The following is an 18,186-nucleotide window of genomic DNA, read 5'->3' on the forward strand; positions in this document are numbered from 1 at the left end:
CCGAATTTTCAATTCATATATATAAAAAAATGGATAAAACAATAACTTGTTTAAATTTTAGCAGTAAAAGGAGTTTGTTATCCATGTAAGTTTAACTAAAATTTTCTTGACATATTATACTTAAATCCACTTGATTTCTAGCTTGTTCTTAGCCAAAATAATTATCTCTGTGTGTATATCATATAAACACACACAAATGTACACTCTATAAAATGATAACAAAAAAAAATGTGTTATTAGTGTTTGGACTAATCTCCCCCCCCCCACCCTCGCTCTCTCTTTCTCTCTCTCTCTCTCTCTCTCTCTCTATATATATATATATATATATATATATATATATATATATAATGAATAAATGACAAAAATCTATATTTCAAATTTTATGATGTTGACCATCTTACAATTCCTTTAATTCAGTTGATATTCACAATTCTTGATAGTATCTGTTTCGTATCCCAAAATCATTCATGTAATTATTATATCAATCAATGATTCTATTTTGCCCTTAACTCATCAGAAGAAATAACAACTATCAATCCACCAAAAGAAAATAAGATGCGTTTGAACATGATTACAAAATCCGAAAATTGGAAGAGAAGCTTCAAGTACCTTATAGTTTGCTTACATTACGCCATTTTGAACTTGACAGAGTAGTTTCGTATAGACAGTCCTGCACAGATAATAGCACTTTTATATATATACTAGCCTGGGTGCCTGGCGTTGCCCAGATGTTTGGAGGTGTGTGTTGAGCAAAAAAGAAAAGTGGTAGTACGCAGGAAGGCTTGAACCCGTACTGCAAAGGAGGAAAAGAATGTGAAAAAAAAAAGTGATGTGTTTGCTGTTGCTCCCATCACAAAACTGGAAGTGACGTAAGTTTAAATTAAGGCTAGACAATCGAAAAGAGGTGATGACTTTCGTAAATATTGGCGAAAAAAGTGACCCCTCCCTGTAGAAAAGTGCCCAGTTGAGGGTGAAGGAATTAATGTTTTTAGCCAATTTTTCGATATTTGTTGTCTGAAGGGTTGAGCTTCAAAATGATACTGATCTCGTGAAAATCTCTCACCTCTGTTGAAAGTTTTAGGCTGACATACATGCATACATTTAAACAGACAAGTGAGATTTATATTATATATATTTAATCTATATAATTATAAAACTCAAACGACCTTGTAACAGGTGTTGTAACTCAACATCTGATTTACGACTTCCGGTTGTGCATGCGTGCATGAACATAAACCTATAACAGCATAAACAAATAAACACAAATCATGTTTTATTGGAATAAACAGACATTTTTTTTTATTTTTATTACATTTTCACCCCAAACAAGGCACATTGCCACTTTGGTGTAGGGGGGCTACTATCAGGGGCAGCAACTACTGGGGCACTATGTAGGGATTTGGGCAACAAGATGTCGGTTCACGTTACACTTGAACTTCTGCATGTCAGTACAGTTGGGGAAGCAGGGACCTGGAATGGAATTCCAGAGTCTAGCTGTTCTGGGGAAGAAACTACTGGAGTAAAAGGCTCTCTTGCATCTAGGGATCTCTACTGTGAAGGGGTGGGATTTAGCTGCTTGTCGGGTTTGTCGGGGGTATTTACGTCGTGAAGGCACAAGTGTCTGCAGTTCGTCAGAGCATTCACCATTAAAATACTTGTAGGACAGGCAGAGGGATGCAACGTTTCGTCGATGAGACATCCTTAGAAAAGCGAATGTCTTAAATTTCTTGAATAAAAAAACTTCAAGATATAGGAAGCAAATGCAAAACGTGATTACAAATAATACGTATAATCATCGACCTGTTTCATATATACGATATATATTACACTTATTAAAAAATAATACAAAAATATCTTTATGGTATATGTACTCATCACAGAATGAAGATGTCATATTCTAAAAATCAGGTGGGTTTGGCTAGTAACTTTTTTATTTGGCTAGTAACCAAAAATATTTAGTTGTCAAAGGTCAACTAAAGATACATTTGTCCGTAGAGCCCTGATATATATTCATATAAAATAACATTTCAGTCGGTGAAGTAAAAATAAAGGGAAAAGAAAGAAAACATTTTTTTAAAAAAACCCTATCACTCGGAATAGAAAGTGAAAAAAAAAGGAAATAACTTCATTATGGATCTTACTCCTGATCTTAAATGGAACACGTACATCAAATCTGTTGTCAAGGCCGCTGGAAAAATGGTGGGATCTTTCTATCGATCCGGTAAATATCTCACTGCTGATGCTATTCCCTATCTATATAAGAGCCAGGTACGTCCAAAGATGGAATACTGTTGCCACATCCGGGCAGGAGCTGCTAGAAAGGACTTGTCCTGCCTTGATAGAGTTCAAAATAGACTTTGTAGCCTCGTAGGAGATGTCCTTTTCTCTTCGCTGCAACCTCTATCTCACAGAAGAGATGTTGCGAGTTTGTCTCTGATGTATCGTTATTTTCATGGAAAGTGTTCGACTGAGCTTCAATCTATGGTCCCCCCTCGCCAAACTTTCACAAGAAACACTCGTCTAGCTGTAAACACTATCAATAATTTCCCCCACTCTTTATCTGTGCCTAAACCTAAATGTAGATTCCATGAACAAAGCTTCTTTCTTAGAACTGCATGCCTGCGGAATTGTCTTCCGTTTTCCTGCTTTCCGGCTGACTACAATATGGTTGTGTTCAAGTCTAAAGTAAATAAGTTCTTGATGAGCCGTTCCATATAAGTTATCAAATTTACCAAATTTTCATTACTAATGATTACTATATTGTCCAATTTCTACTGTACACTCTTTAACCCTTATCCTTGAGTGGCCTCTGGGCCTTGATAATGTGGTGATGCCTATGTAAAAAAAAAAAAAATAAAATAATAATAATAAAATATTTCTTTCTGAATTCACTCTAGATGGCAAGATGGTAGGTCAGACTTGCTACTTGCTTTCTCCCTTCTCCTAACACAAAATATTTTCGTCTTGCTAAATTTTGTGTGAAATATATAATTATTTGTATTTATGCAGAATAAGGACCATGCTATCAGTGTTTTTTTTCCAATTCTTATCTATATAAGAGCCAGGTACGTCCAAGGATGGAGTACTGTTGCCACATTTGGGCAGGAACTGCTAGAAAGGACTTGTCCTGCCTTGATAGGGTTCGAAATAGACTTTGTGGCCTCGTAGATGTCGTCCGTTTCTCTTCCCTGCAACCTCTATCTCACAGAAGAGATGTTGCGAGTTTGTCTCTGCTTTATCATTATTTTCATGGCAAGTGCTCGACTGATCTTCAATCTATGGTTCCCTCTCGTCAAACTTTCACAAGGAACACTCGTCTAGCTGAAAACACTATCAATAATTCCCCCCACTCTTTATCTGTGCCTAAACCTAAATGTAGATTCCATGAACAAAGCTTCTTTCTTAGAACTGCACACCTATGGAATTGTCTTCCGTTTTCCTGCTTTCCAGCTGACTACAATATGGTTGTCTTCAAGTCCAACGTAAACAAGTTCTTGATGAGCCGTTCCACTTAAGTTAACAAATTTACCGAATTTCCATTACTAACAATTACTATATTGTTCAATTGACTACTGTACACTTTTAACCCTTACCCTCGAGTGGTCTTTGGGCCTTGATAAGTGGTGATGTCTATATAAAAAAAAAAAAAGAAGCAGTTTACATAAAACACAGAAAGGTGCCGAAATGCTGAGCCAATAAAATTACAGCAACCAATGTCATTTAATAAAACAATTATTTGCTATCAGTGGTTCATTAATTAAAAACAACTAAATATTTATCTTAATTTGAACAAAAAAATCATTAAAAATAAAAAAAATTTGTTGCTTGCTATCAGTTATTCATTATTAAAAAAAACAAACATTTATTCATAAAACTTACCTTACGATGAATATTTTTTTTAATTAATTTAAATTTTCGTAGTTTCATAAAACTTTTCCAATATTTATTCATTGTATTTTCTTTGTAACAACAACAAAAAAAATATTGCTTTTATTTTTTTAAATGAATTTTCCATTGAATTATCTTTGTAATAACAGAAATAGTGTATCTTTCATTGAAAAAATTAGCCAGCATTTTCATGCACATAAAAAAAAAATCACAAAAGTTTTATTTGGCATCTACCGTCATTTTATGTGAAGTACCCAGAAAATTCCAACAATGCACAGTCCTTATACTGCATAAGCACCTATTTATTAATACAAATAACTGCACATTCATCATCATCATCATCATCATCATTTTACATGCTGGCATGTTTTTGACGACTTTTAGAAATCAACTTCCAAATTAAACTATCTTTGCCTAGATCTTTATTTATTCTTCTTTCTCTCAAATCTAACCTTATCCTTTCCTCCCATGTTTTCCTTGACTTTCCCCTAGAAACTGAACCTGCCATCTCAACTGTTCTACATATACTAACTCGAGAACTTCTATCAATTCTTTCAATATAGTCATGTCCACATAGCCTCTTTTTTTGTACACTTCTCTATACAGTCTGGATTTAAGCCTGTCTGAGAATTACATTACACATCAATCATATCATTCTCATATCATTTCTCTCTAATAAACGCATATCAATGGACTTCACTGGCCAGGTTTTACTTGCATACATCGCCACACTGAACAAACATTCTCTTTGTTGACAATGGAGGCATTCTGTTGATTAGTAATGGCTGAAGTTTTCCATCCACTCCTATCTCTTGTAATCACAAAAGCACCTGTTCTACTCTGTGCTTCAATGATAACACCAAGGTAACAGAATTATTTGGATTCATCGGACTACTGTTCTCATCTTCAGTGTGATTTTCACATTTCGGTCGATGTAACCTCCAACCTTCTTCTTGTCGAACTCGCGAATGTTTCTGTTTAACTCAGGAATTTGGATGAAATTTCGAACGGAACTGTTTATTTACTTTATGGGGGTAGCATGTTCTTGTTCCGTCAGCCATAATTGGATAGAGTTCCCAAGTAATTTGCAATTGTATTTTTCGGTCGCCCACAATGAGAATTGAATCTTCAACCTTCAGGAGAATATCACTTTTACAATTGATTTTTCCAAGTATTCTAATCACAGATCATTGTGGACAGTCAACCGAAACGTTGTGAAAATCACACTCAAGATGAGAACAGTAGTCCGATGAATTAAAATAATACGAATAACCAATTCTCATCTAAAAAATTCAGAAACATAACAGAAGTTCTCAGCAACCTTAATAAGTTTGCCATCAAAATATATTTGAGATCCCATCAGTTTCCCTGGTCTTGCACTCCTTTTAAATAAAAAAGTTGTCTTTTAACTTACCAGTAATTCTACTGCACTTCTTGTGTACGCAATCCTTACAAATACTACAAAAAATGAAATTGCTCCCAAATTTCTTTTCCGCAAGCTGAGCAGGGTAACATTCTTCTTTTGGGGAACTTTCCAACATTACAACCACTGATCATGACTTTAGTCTCGGTAACATTCACTCTCAGACCTTTAGTTTTCACAGCATTCTTCCAAGTCTTTCATTTCTAATCACCATTTCTATATTTTTTTACTACATTATTTTTTTACTACATTATATTTTTTACTACATTATATTTTTACTACATTATTTTTTTACTACATTATTTTTTTTTACTACATTATTTTTTTACTACATTATTTTTTTACTACATTATTTTTTTTACTACATTATTTTTTTACTACATTATTTTTTTACTACATTATTTTTTTTACTACATTATTTTTTTTACAAAATTATATTTTTTACAACATTATTTTTTTTACTACATTATCTTTTTTTTACTACATTATTTTTTTTACATTACTTTTTTTTACTACATTATTTTTTTACAACATTATTTTTTACTACATTATTTTTTTTACTACATTATTTTTTTTTACTACATTATTTTTTTTTACAACATTATTTTTTTTACTACATTATTTTTTACTACATTATTTTTTTAACTACATTATTTTTTTACTACATTATTTTTTACTACATTATATTTTTTACTACATTATTTTTTTACTACATTATTTTTTTACTACATTATTTTTTACTACATTATTTTTTACTACATTATTTTTTACTACATTATTTTTTTACTACATTATTTTTTACTACATTATTTTTTTACTACATTATTTTTTACTACATTATTTTTTTACTACATTATTTTTTTACATAATTTTTTTACTACATTATTTTTTTACATTATTTTTTTACGACATTATATTTTTTACGACATTATATTTTTTACTACATTATTTTTTTTACTACATTATATTTTTTACTACATTATATTTTTTACTACATTATTTTTTTACTACATATATTTTTTTACTACATTATTTTTTACTACATTATTTTTTTTACTACATTATTTTTTTACTACATTATTTTTTTTACATTGTTTTTTTTACTACATTATTTTTTTACTACATTATTTTTTACTACATTTTTTTACTACATTATTTTTTTACTACATTATTTTTTTACTACATTATTTTTTACTACATTACTTTTTTACTAAATTATATTTTTTGCTACATTATTTTTTTACTACATTATTTTTTTACTACATTATTTTTTTGCTACATTATTTTTTTACTACATTATATTTTTTACGACATTATTTTTTTACGACATTATATTTTTTACTACATTATATTTTTTTTCTACATTATTTTTTTACTACATTATTTTTTTTACTACATTATTTTTTTACTACATTATTTTTTTACTACATTATTTTTTTACCACATTATATTTTTTACTACATTATTTTTTTACTACATTATATTTTTTACTACATTATTTTTTTACTACATTATTTTTTTACTACATTATATTTTTTACGACATTATTTTTTTACGACATTATATTTTTTACTACATTATATTTTTTTACTACATTATTTTTTTACTACATTATTTTTTTTACTACATTATTGTTTTACTACATTATTTTTTTACTACATTATTTTTTTACTACATTATTTTTTTACGACATATTATTTTTTACTACATTATTTTTTTACTACATTATATTTTTTACTACATCATATTTTTTACTACATTATTTTTTTACTACATTATTTTTTACTACATTATTTTTTTTACATTGTTTTTTTTTACTACATTATTTTTTTACTACATTATTTTTTACTACATTATTTTTTTACGACATTATATTTTTTACTACATTATTTTTTTACTACATTATATTTTTTACTACATTTTTTTACGACATTATTTTTTTACGACATTATTTTTTTACGACATATTTTTTACTACATTATATTTTTTTACTACATTATCTTTTTACATTATTTTTTACTACATTATATTTTTTACTACATTATATTTTTTACTACATTATATTTTTTACTACATTATTTTTTTACTACATTATTTTTGTACTACATTATTTTTGTACTACATTATTTTTGTACTACATTATTTTACTACATTATTTTTACTACATTATTTTTACTACATTATTTTTTACATTATTTTTTACTACATTATTTTTTACTACATTATATTTTTTACTACATTATATTTTTTACTACATTATCTTTTTACATTATTTTTTACTACATTATTTTTTACATTGTATTTTTTTACTACATTATTTTTTTACTACATTATTTTTTTACTACATTATTTTTTTACATTATTTTTTACTACATTACTTTTACTACATTATTTTTTACTACATTATTTTTTTACTACATTATTTTTTTACTACATTATATTTTTTACTACATTATTTTTTACTACATTATTTTTTTACTACATTATTTTTTTACTACATTATTTTTTTACTACATTATTTTTTTACTACATTATTGTTTTTACTAAATTATATTTTTTACAACATTATTTTTTTTACTACATTATTTTTTACTACATTATATTTTTTACTACATTATTTTTTACTACATTATTTTTTTACTACATTATTTTTTTACTACATTATTTTTTACTACATTATTTTTTTACTACATTATTTTTTTACTACATTATTTTTTTACTACATTATATTTTTTACTACATTATTTTTTTACTACATTATTGTTTAGTACATTATTTTTTACTACATTATTTTTTTACTGCATTATTTTTTTACTACATTATTCTTTAAATACTGTTTCTTCTTTTTTAGCTTCAAAAAGTGGAACAGCCAATGAAATTTCTCAATATCTCGAAAAGTATAAACAGGATCCAAAATATGCTTGTAGATACATGGAGATTTCGCATAAAGATCTGATCGAGTCTGAGAATTTACTTGCATGTCGAGGGAGTCTTTCATCGTCGATATCCAAGGACAGTCTAATATCACCTGATAGTCGGAAAGGTTCCCTTGAAATAATTAGTGACATAGGAAAAAAACAGCCCTCTTCAGAACGAGAATTATCCGTGGAAAAAACAGATGTAGTTAGCAGCAAGGTTGCTGACGGAGGAGGCACAGCATTTACAGTGGAACTTGGAGACATGAAACCACGGAAATGGAACGCCTCTGGAAGCTTGAGTGAATTCATGCCATCAAAGATCCGAAGGAGTTTCAGGGAAAGAGCTTTGAAACAATCAACCAAAGACGGAACACCTCCAAAAACGGTTGTAAGTATTTCACTTTTAAGTCATCTTATCTGTTTAGATTATTCAGACTACGGTACTCATCCTGGATGTTATTCTACTAACGTTTTGGCCGATGTAACCTCTGACCTTCTTAAGGTGTGTCCTGTCTTACTCTTGCTCTCGTTCTGTCTGCCATGATCAGGTAGAAATGTTAATTAATTTGTAATTGTATTAGTTTAGCCCTTACTGAGGATCAAACCATCAATTTCCAAAAGACTTACTTAAAATTGATTAATCAACTAAGCACTTATATCCATTGCACCATGTGTCCTTACAAATAACATCCAAGATGAGAACAGTAGTTCAGACAATCTGAATAATACAAACTAGCAGGACCTGTGGAAATTCCACAGGGGGCTCATTCATATGTAATATATTGATGTTGGCATTCTGTAGATATTCAGTGTAAATGGAGACACTCTGATATTATTGTAGCTCTTTTGTTAAAACTGCAAAAGTATTTATCTAAGCTAGCATGGACGCCTGGCATAGTCAAGTCATAAAATATGCTTAAATATGATATTTTAATTCTTGCAGATTTTGTGTATATTATTATAGAGTGAATGTTCTATCGATTTTTATATATTATAAAGTTGTGATTTTAAAAATAAAAAATATATCTATATGACTTGGGTTCATCAGCTTGAATCGAAACCGAATCCCGAACTTATGAATATATATATATATATATATATATATATATATATATATATATATATATATATAACTTTAGTTCCTTTAGCTATAATCGAAACTGAAACCAAAATTTATAAAGAATTCTTGATAAAATTACTTATAAAAAAAATAGATTACTAAAGTGCCATCAGCTAAAACTGAAACCAAGACTTATGAAGAATTCTTGATAAAATTATTTTAAAAAAATAGATTATTGGAGTGCCATCAGCTATAATCGAAACCGAAACCAAAACTTATGGAGAATTCTTGGTAAAATTATTTATGACAAGAAATAGAAGTACATAACAAACAACCCGGATGTAAGCGTGATACACGAAAGAACACACGCTATCGTATTAATATACAGATTATCAATCCTCATTTCAGAAATTCTGAAACATGCTATTAGTGTTATCTGTCAGCAATATTTAAAACCACCTACCAGTATGGGACAAAGTAAAAATCATAGACAAAGAGGAACGGTGGAAAGTAAGATGACTGAAAGAAGCAGCACATATGTTGGGGAATAACAAACTGCTAAGTAGACCTAGTATAGAATTTAATACAATATGGGAACCAGTAATTATAAACAATAGATAATATATATAAGTAATAAGTATAGAGATAGATATACATTAATATATATAGTAATAATTAGTAATAAATAGTGATATTTACAACTAGAAATAAAAGTAGGTTTAAGGCTCCTAAAATTCGTACTAGAATTGTCTGCAAGGATCCGTGGCACAATGGTTAGAGTACTGGGAAAAATCAATTGTAAAAGTGACCTTCTCTTGATGGTTGAAGGTTCAATCCTCAGTGTGGGCGACTGAAATACATTTGAGAATTACTTAGGACCTCTATTCAGTCATGGTTGATGGAACAAGAGCATGCTACCCCTGTAAATAAAGGGTTCCACTTGAAATTCCGTCCAAATTCCTGAGTTTGACAGAAACAGTTTGACAAGATATGCCTGAATAAGGTCGGAAGTTATATCGACCAACACATTGTGAAAATCACACTCAAGATGAGAACAGTGGTCCGATGAATAATAATACAAATGATTTTCTTATTTAAAAATAGACTTACATGATCCTAAAGAATGCACCTAAAGAAGGTTGGAAGTTACATCAGCCATGTTGGCAGTTGGGATATGGGAATGGTAGTTGAAGCAATACAAATGATGCAAATTATCAATCATCTCATTCGCCTTTTTCTTCCACCATCTAAAACATTCAACACGAAAACAAGCAAGGAATATTATCGGTTTTACTATTACTCACCTAAAGGTAGTGATATGATGATACTCCCGACGATTTTGACATGAGATCTGCTACAACAACTTAATTGTTAGGAAAATAGACTTCGTAGCTTAGTGGGAGATGCCCTTTTCTCTTCCCTGCAGCCTCTTTCCCACAGAAGAGACGTTGCAAGCCTGTCTTTGCTTTATTGTTATTTTCATGATAAGTGCTCAGCAAAGCTTCAATCTATAGTCCCCCTCACCAAACTTTCACGAAAAACACTCGCCTAGCCAAAATCACTATCAATAATTTCCCACACACTTTATCTGCGTGTATCATGTAGATTCCATGTTTCTTTCTTAGAACTGCATGCCTGTGGAACTCCCTTCCGATTGCCTGCTTTCCAGCTGACTAAAATCTGATTGTCTTCAAGTCCAACGTAAACAAGTTCTTGATGAACCATCCCCCTAAATAATCCAATTTACAAAATTCCCACTACTTATGTTTACTATGCTATAATCACATTGACTTATGTATACCCATTAACCCTTATCCTCGAGTGGCCTCCGGGCTTTAATAAGTGGTGATTCCTGTGTAAAAAAAAAAAAAAGAAAAGATCCACACAGATGATTTATTTGTAGTGGTGAAGTGGTGTAGAACCAACCACACTTTTTGGTACAACTGCTAATCTCAGTCAATGCAAAATAGAGCAGACAGAAAACCATAGGTTCTTATATCAGTTTTCCTTTTTCTAGATGCATATCTTAACAAAGACTGAGGGTATATCTCTCCTAGTGGTTTTAAGCGTGCCCCCAGATACCAATCTGGTAAATTCCTACATCCCAGTGCGTACATATAGTGCTTAGCATTCCTAAATGGTCACCCATTTTATACTGGCCAAGATCATTGTTACATAACTTTGGTGATCTGGCAAGAACCGGTGTGTCAGCGTGATCATATCGTACATGCTTAGAGATGGTGTCTGATAAAAGCACTGCCACCGTTAACCTAACTGGGTTGGCATTAAGAAAGATGTCTCACCTATAAAAATACTATATTATAACTAAGGAAATGGCTTTCAAAAACAATCTGTCACATCTCAGGTTATGTAGTTTAAAATAAAGACTTGACCAGAGATAGATTAGTTTGGAAGGAAGTCAGTTTTCTTAAAAGCTGTCCAACATTTGCCAGCACGTAAGACGGATATTAAAACGAATGCAATGATTATGACATCCATGCACGCAAATCATATAGATATTTTACATTTATTCACAAACTGGAACAATACACCTTCCGGTTGTCGTGCCGAAGTGTCCATTTATTGATGATCGACGCAGGAACTACAACTTCTCGGAAAGAATAGAGGATTTTTTTTTTTTTTTTAAATAAAAGCTATACTTGTATAGGCATAGGTGACCACCTGTGAATTTAATATTCTTTAAACACATCTTCAATGTTTTTTTGCTTTGACTCCTTCAATCAGTCTCCTAACAGTAAGTATTTTACTAGTAGTAGAGCGATTCTTTCTAAATCCATTTTGGTTCTTCCTGGGCAATTCTTCGACCTTTGGTTAGATACGGTTGAGAAGCATGGCATTGTAGATTTTTGCTGCAATTGGAGTGAGTGTTATTCCTCTGTAGTTGCTTGGTATGCTTAGGTCACCCTTCTTGGGGGAGGGAAGTATGCATCCTTCCCTCCATATATTAATAATTTTTTGATTATATACAGAATTGCATGAATTAAGAAGTATGTCATTGAAACCACCTGTCTTCCATACTTCAGGAGGTATGTTATCTAAGCCTGCAGTTTTACGATTCTTGGTCTTCTATAGTACATTTAGAAGTTCCTCCATTGTAAAATCACCCTTCTCAATATCGAGTTTCTGTACAACAATCAGCTGAATTGGTTGGTCTGTCACTTCTGGTTTGTTTCCGAGTAGCTTTTCAAAATGTGCTTTCCATTTCGAACATGCATTTTCTGGAGTGTTTGCCTTTAACTTAGCTTTGGCAGGTCGTTTGCGCCCAGATATCTCATTTACTACTTGCCAAGCCAGATATAGTTTGTTTGTTATCTGCTGCATTCTGGATTCGATCTATTTGTTCTTGAACATACTTCTGTTGTTCTGATAGGTACATCATACTAAGCTCTTGAAGCGCCTGATTCCTTAATTTTGTATTCTGTCTGTTTCGCAGTTCGAAGATGAATCTCTGTTTGATCTGATTGTCATGTGACAACGTTGACCAGTTGTAGGGCTGTCTAGATGATTTTTTAGTTTTGTTCGCTCGTAGGCTTAACTTCAACTTAGAGGTTACAATCCTACAATCAGGAGACACACCATAGAAACTGCTATAAGTTTCACAGTTATGTCAGCTATTGATCCGCTTTTATTCATAAAAAGATAGTCCAGTTGTGCCTTGTCTCCATTTGGGGATTGATGGGTCCAGAGCTTACCGGGTCTTTTCTGAAAACAGGTATTCATGCATTGTAGGTTGTTTTCAAGGAGAAAAGTTAATAGATACTCTCCATTTTGGTTTGTTCCATCATGGAAAGAGAACTTATGCTTGTTGTCTTCCCGTCCTATATGTGCATTCATGTCACCCCCGATAACCAATAAATTATGTTTGGGGATTGAGCGCACTATTGCTGAGAGTTCATCGTAGAAATTCAGGATCTCTTGCTTGTCACTGACTTGGTAGGGCTGTAGCAACAAATAACAGTAGTAGCAGGATTACCACTGAAGGTGGCAAGAATTATCCTTTGTGTTATCTTCTCAGCACTTTTCAATGATTTCAATGCTCAAGGGCTAAGCAGAAGTCCTACTCCCCCAATGGTACTATTTGTCGAATTTTTCCACGCTGACGCTGATACTAGTGTCCAGCTGTTACCAATTTCATAGTACTTTATGTCCATGTCGTTGTGGAAGAGACAGTGCTCTTGAATACGCAAAATATCGATATCGTGTTCTTTGGATGAAGCAACAAGTTCTGATATTTGAGATGTGGGTTGAAGTGTCCGTACATTAAAGGTGGATATTTTGATGGCATGTCTACATTTTGCTAGCTTAGGTTTTGGTGCTGTAGTAAACTTGTCACTAGCTGTGGTCAGTGCCGGCACACCAAATAGCGACCCTTGGTTACCCATGTGGCGGTCGATGCGGTATGGAATTCTGGTTTGATTTAGAGTCATATTGAATCTTTCGATAGCTCGGATAATATCACCTGTGTGAGCTACGTATACAGGCGAATCGCAGTAATTTCTCAATTAGACTAGTTGAACCTGATCGTTGACCTCTTAATGATTCTTCCGCTCAGCGTCTTTTGTGTCCTGCCATTGACTGATTCTTTAGTTCTTCCGCCAAGGCACATAACTGTCATGCTGCTCCCCATGACGTTACCAGGGCCCATTTACCAGTTCAGGTTCTACATTAGTCTTCCGTTATGAGTAGTCCTACATGATTACCGTAGACTATATCCTCATTCTGCCACGATTTAGATCTGATGTGAGTGTTTCTTTCATCAGACGGTATAGCCTGTTGAGGCAGTCCTATACTGTTGTAACTTCCGCACGAGCTATGATGTAAGGTTGACATTTGCGGAGATTCAAATACTTTTTATACAAGGATCGGTATGCTCTTCACAGCATTTTTTGAAGTAATGAAAAAAATAAATAAATAAAAATAAAAAAATAAAATAAAATGAAATCCTTTACTCACATTGAAGCAAAAAACATTGAGGCAATCATGATCTTTGTAGATTTCTCCAAAGCATTCGACTCTGTACATAGAGGAAAAATGGCCAGCATATTAAAAGCATATGGCATTCCAAATGAAGTCATTAATGCTATCGTGATGCTATATGAGCACACTCGAGCAGTGGTCAGGTCGCCAGATGGGGACACTGAAATTTTCGACATCTGCACTGGGGTTCTACAAGGAGATACTCTTGCCCCTTTTCTTTTCATTGTCTGTCTTGACTTTGTACTTCGCACCTCTGTTGATATACACAACGTGCTAGGCTTCACCCTAAATGAATCCAGAAACAGACGTCATCAATCAGCACACATAACTGATGCAGATTACGCAGACGATATTGCTTTGTTCACGAACAACACTGCTGATGCGCAAACACTGTTACGTAAGCTAGAAAAGTCTGCAAATGACATTGGTCTCCACATAAATGCGAATAAGACAAAGTTTATGACTTTCAATGTGAAGGGAGAGATCAGGGCTTTGGTTGGATCAACACTGAAAGAAGTCGCTGAGTTTACGTATCTGGGTAGCAACATAGTTTCCACAGAGAGAGATATCAGAATTCGCATCTCAAAAGCATGGACCGCATTGGCTGGGCTACATTCAGTATGGACTTTGAGACTGGCTGACAAACTGAAAAGGCACCACTTCAGGGTAGTGGTAGAGTCTGTCCTTGTTTACAGTGCTACAAACTGGACACTCACCAAAAGATTGGAAAGAAAACTAGATGGCACATACATCCGTATGCTAAGAACAATATTAAATATATCTTGGCAAAATCATCCCACGAAGCAGCAACTTTATGGCAATCTACCTGCCATATCTAATATCATCAGAGAAAGACGCCTACGATTTGCCGGTCATTGTCTGAGGAGCAAGCATGAATTGGTGAGTGATGTATTGCTATGGACTCCACGACACGGACGCGCAAGCAGAGGACGACCTACGTACATCCAACAAATAGCACATGACACCAACTGTGAACCTGAAGATCTAAGGCAACTGATGGAAGACAGGAAACTCTGGAGAGGAAGAGTCACATTGGTCCGAGCAAGGAGCCCGTCTTGATGATGATGATGAACACATCTTCCTTTGGAGGAAGTCAGTTCAACCCTTCTAAGGTGAATGCTATACAACAAAAAAACTTCCCTAGATCTATTGTGTTTTAACTGTCTATGCATAGTAAGAGTTACCATGTGAACAGTGGTGAGTTTTACCGAAAGGCTAACTATGAAGAGTGAAATTGCACAAAGTGCCTTGAGATACATCACATAATGCCATAGGAATTATAACTACGTGTAAAGGAGAGAATGATTTTTTTTGTAAGGTTGGATTCCTCTAGATCAGCCGTGTTCTTACCATGCCCTTGTACAGGATTACCACATGAATAGAGTAACTTTCTTCGCGTATTGACGTTTGTTTGTTAAATACAGACTGTGGCTGCAAAGTTGTTTGGGGCACATGACAATGGCGTACAAATTAGAACTGCTCATAAAGGATGGAAGGATTTGGGAGTTTGTTTTTCGATAGACCAAGATATGTACTCGTACTTCGCTAGCCATCCAGCTTTCGGCTACTGCTGATATCTTCACACGTACACGCTCTGTTACAGCAGGTGCTAGTGTGATTGCAAGAGTTAGGAATAGATGGAGTAAGTTCTCAAAACTTCTGCCATTATTAACCAGGGAAGAGTCTACTATGCAAGTGTCTGCAGGGCAATGATGTATTGAAGTGAAACTTGATTGGCGAGGATTGATGATATGCGTTGCATGGAGAGAAATTATGCAAGTACATTAAAAGCTAAGGACAGCTGTTAAAAAGAAGCCAGTAAAGTTACATATGCCACAGATATGGGACCAGTTGATTTTTTTTTTTTTTTTTTCTTGTATTTTCTCATCGGGGTAACCTTGTATTGAAAATTATAATTTATTTTGCTATGGTATCAAATATTTGCCTAATGTATGCTGCTATGGTTTTAAAAATATTATATTTCTGTTTTTAAGCATTTTGACGCTTTTTGTGTGTATTTTATTAATTATTTTTGTCTTGTTTTTTGTTTGTTTTTCGTAATTTACTATACTTTTTGGTTGTTGCTTTTATACAAATTTTATTTTGTTTAAATTTACTTTTTGTTTATTTAATTGACGTTGTTTTACGTTTCTAAATTTTGGAGATGAGGATTGGTGATTTGCATTATTTAAATTCATCGGACTACTGTCTTCATCTTGAACGTCATTTTCACAAGAAATATTCTATTAAACAGTTTAAATTCTTCCAAAATTCTTTCACATCATTAAGCCAAATTAAACAAGATACTAATAGAAACCGATCCAATAAATGTCACTGTGACATTTAATGGGCGAGTGTCTACTAGTATTTTGTTTAATTTTCGATTTTTGAGCGATTACTGAGACTCCCCAGATAATCATCTAATGTCAGACATTTTTTTTTCTAACTTAAGACACACCACTATTTGTGTTTCATAAAAAAAGCTTATCCAGGTAGGAAGAAGAATAATTATTTTGTCTTTAGTATCAATTGTTTTTTATATATTTTATTTTTTACCATTTTTTTTTGTTTTGCTGCCTATACTGCAAAATGCCCAAAGCTTTTAAAAATCTTATTTTTAATCTCCCATGGCTCTACAGACAAATTTATCTTTAGTTGACCTTTGACAACTAAATATTTTCATTTACTAGACAAATAGATAAATTACAGGCCAAGCCTATATGATTTTTGGAATATAACATCTTTGTTGTGTGATGAGTATGTAGATTATGAAAATTTTTTTGCATTTTTTTTTTTTTTAAATAAGTGTGATTCTAAATATGCACTGAATTTTATGCTGAGACTTTAAGGTATAAACATTTAAATTTCTTTAGATATTTTTAAACTTTCCTTCATTAAAAAAAAAAAAAAAAAAAAAAAGACAATATTGTTCTATTAAATTTTTTATTGCTTAAATAATTTGACTTTGTTTTATTAAAAACAAAAATAGTTGAAAAATTATTTTTCACTCAGAAATGAGCTTTGGAAGATTGTCAATGAAAAAACACAGTTACCAAAAGATAAGCATTTTATTATTTCTAGTTACCACTTTAAAATATCAACACGGCTGTTTTTACTCTCAATATAAACCCCTGTTTCTTGATAGTGTTCATACAATCCAATATTTACATTATAACTAGAAAGGTGAGCCGGTGTTGACCAGCGGCATAAACAGCAAAATAAGAGTTTGAAAGTGTATAACATTTTATTAAAAAAAATTTTTCTGTCGCTATCTCCTTTCTTCCTACCCATTCTCCTGATCTCGATTTTGCTAGTAATTGAAAAATGACTGCCCTCCTTCCTCCTCCTCTTACTAATTCTATTTCTGGTGACTCCCAAAAACCATAAATATTAAGAAAACAATGTGCCTATATTTTGCCTGAGATTTTGCTGAAAAATATATTAGCTTTGTGGATGTGACTTGTGAAGCTCTCGGAATTTTGTTTTTGTTTTGTTTTTTTGTTTTTTAATTATTGACACTAATAAAGATATTAACATACTCTGGCAAATTATTTCCAGAATTTTGTTTCTTTCTCTCTCTGTAAAAAAAAAATTGTTTTTGTGGAGATTAGCAATCAAATGTTTTTCTTTTTATCTATCTAGTTGAACTTGAATTATTATATTGCTGACACCATGCCAACTGTTTTCACCCACCTTCCTTCTCGTTTTCTTCTACTTAGTGTGTTCATACCCCCCTTTATATCTTTATACTACTCCTCCTTCATTATTACTCTCTAACTTTTCCTTAAAACTATTCTTTTAACCTACCACCACCACAACCTTCTTTAACGAAAATTTGATTTTTGTAACTAATTTAACCCATAAAAACTTTAGCTTTG

At 32.3% G+C, this 18,186-nt stretch overlaps 1 protein-coding gene across 12 annotated transcripts in view; it reads left to right on the plus strand.

The window, feature by feature from the left end:
* LOC145268296 (uncharacterized) overlaps window positions 1–18,186 on the plus strand; it is a 447,971-nt gene that overhangs the window by 320,556 nt on the left and 109,229 nt on the right. For all 12 annotated transcript variants that reach the window (XM_080123710.1, XM_080123715.1, XM_080123717.1 and 9 more), the window contains one exon: window positions 8,163–8,617. In XM_080123710.1, the coding sequence (XP_079979836.1) occupies window positions 8,163–8,617 (455 nt within the window). The remainder of the gene's footprint in view (window positions 1–8,162; window positions 8,618–18,186) is intronic.

This window comes from Euprymna scolopes, chromosome 43 (genome assembly GCF_053919585.1).
Source record: "Euprymna scolopes isolate OS-2025 chromosome 43, ASM5391958v1, whole genome shotgun sequence".
Classification (NCBI taxonomy): Eukaryota; Metazoa; Mollusca; class Cephalopoda; order Sepiida; family Sepiolidae; genus Euprymna; species Euprymna scolopes.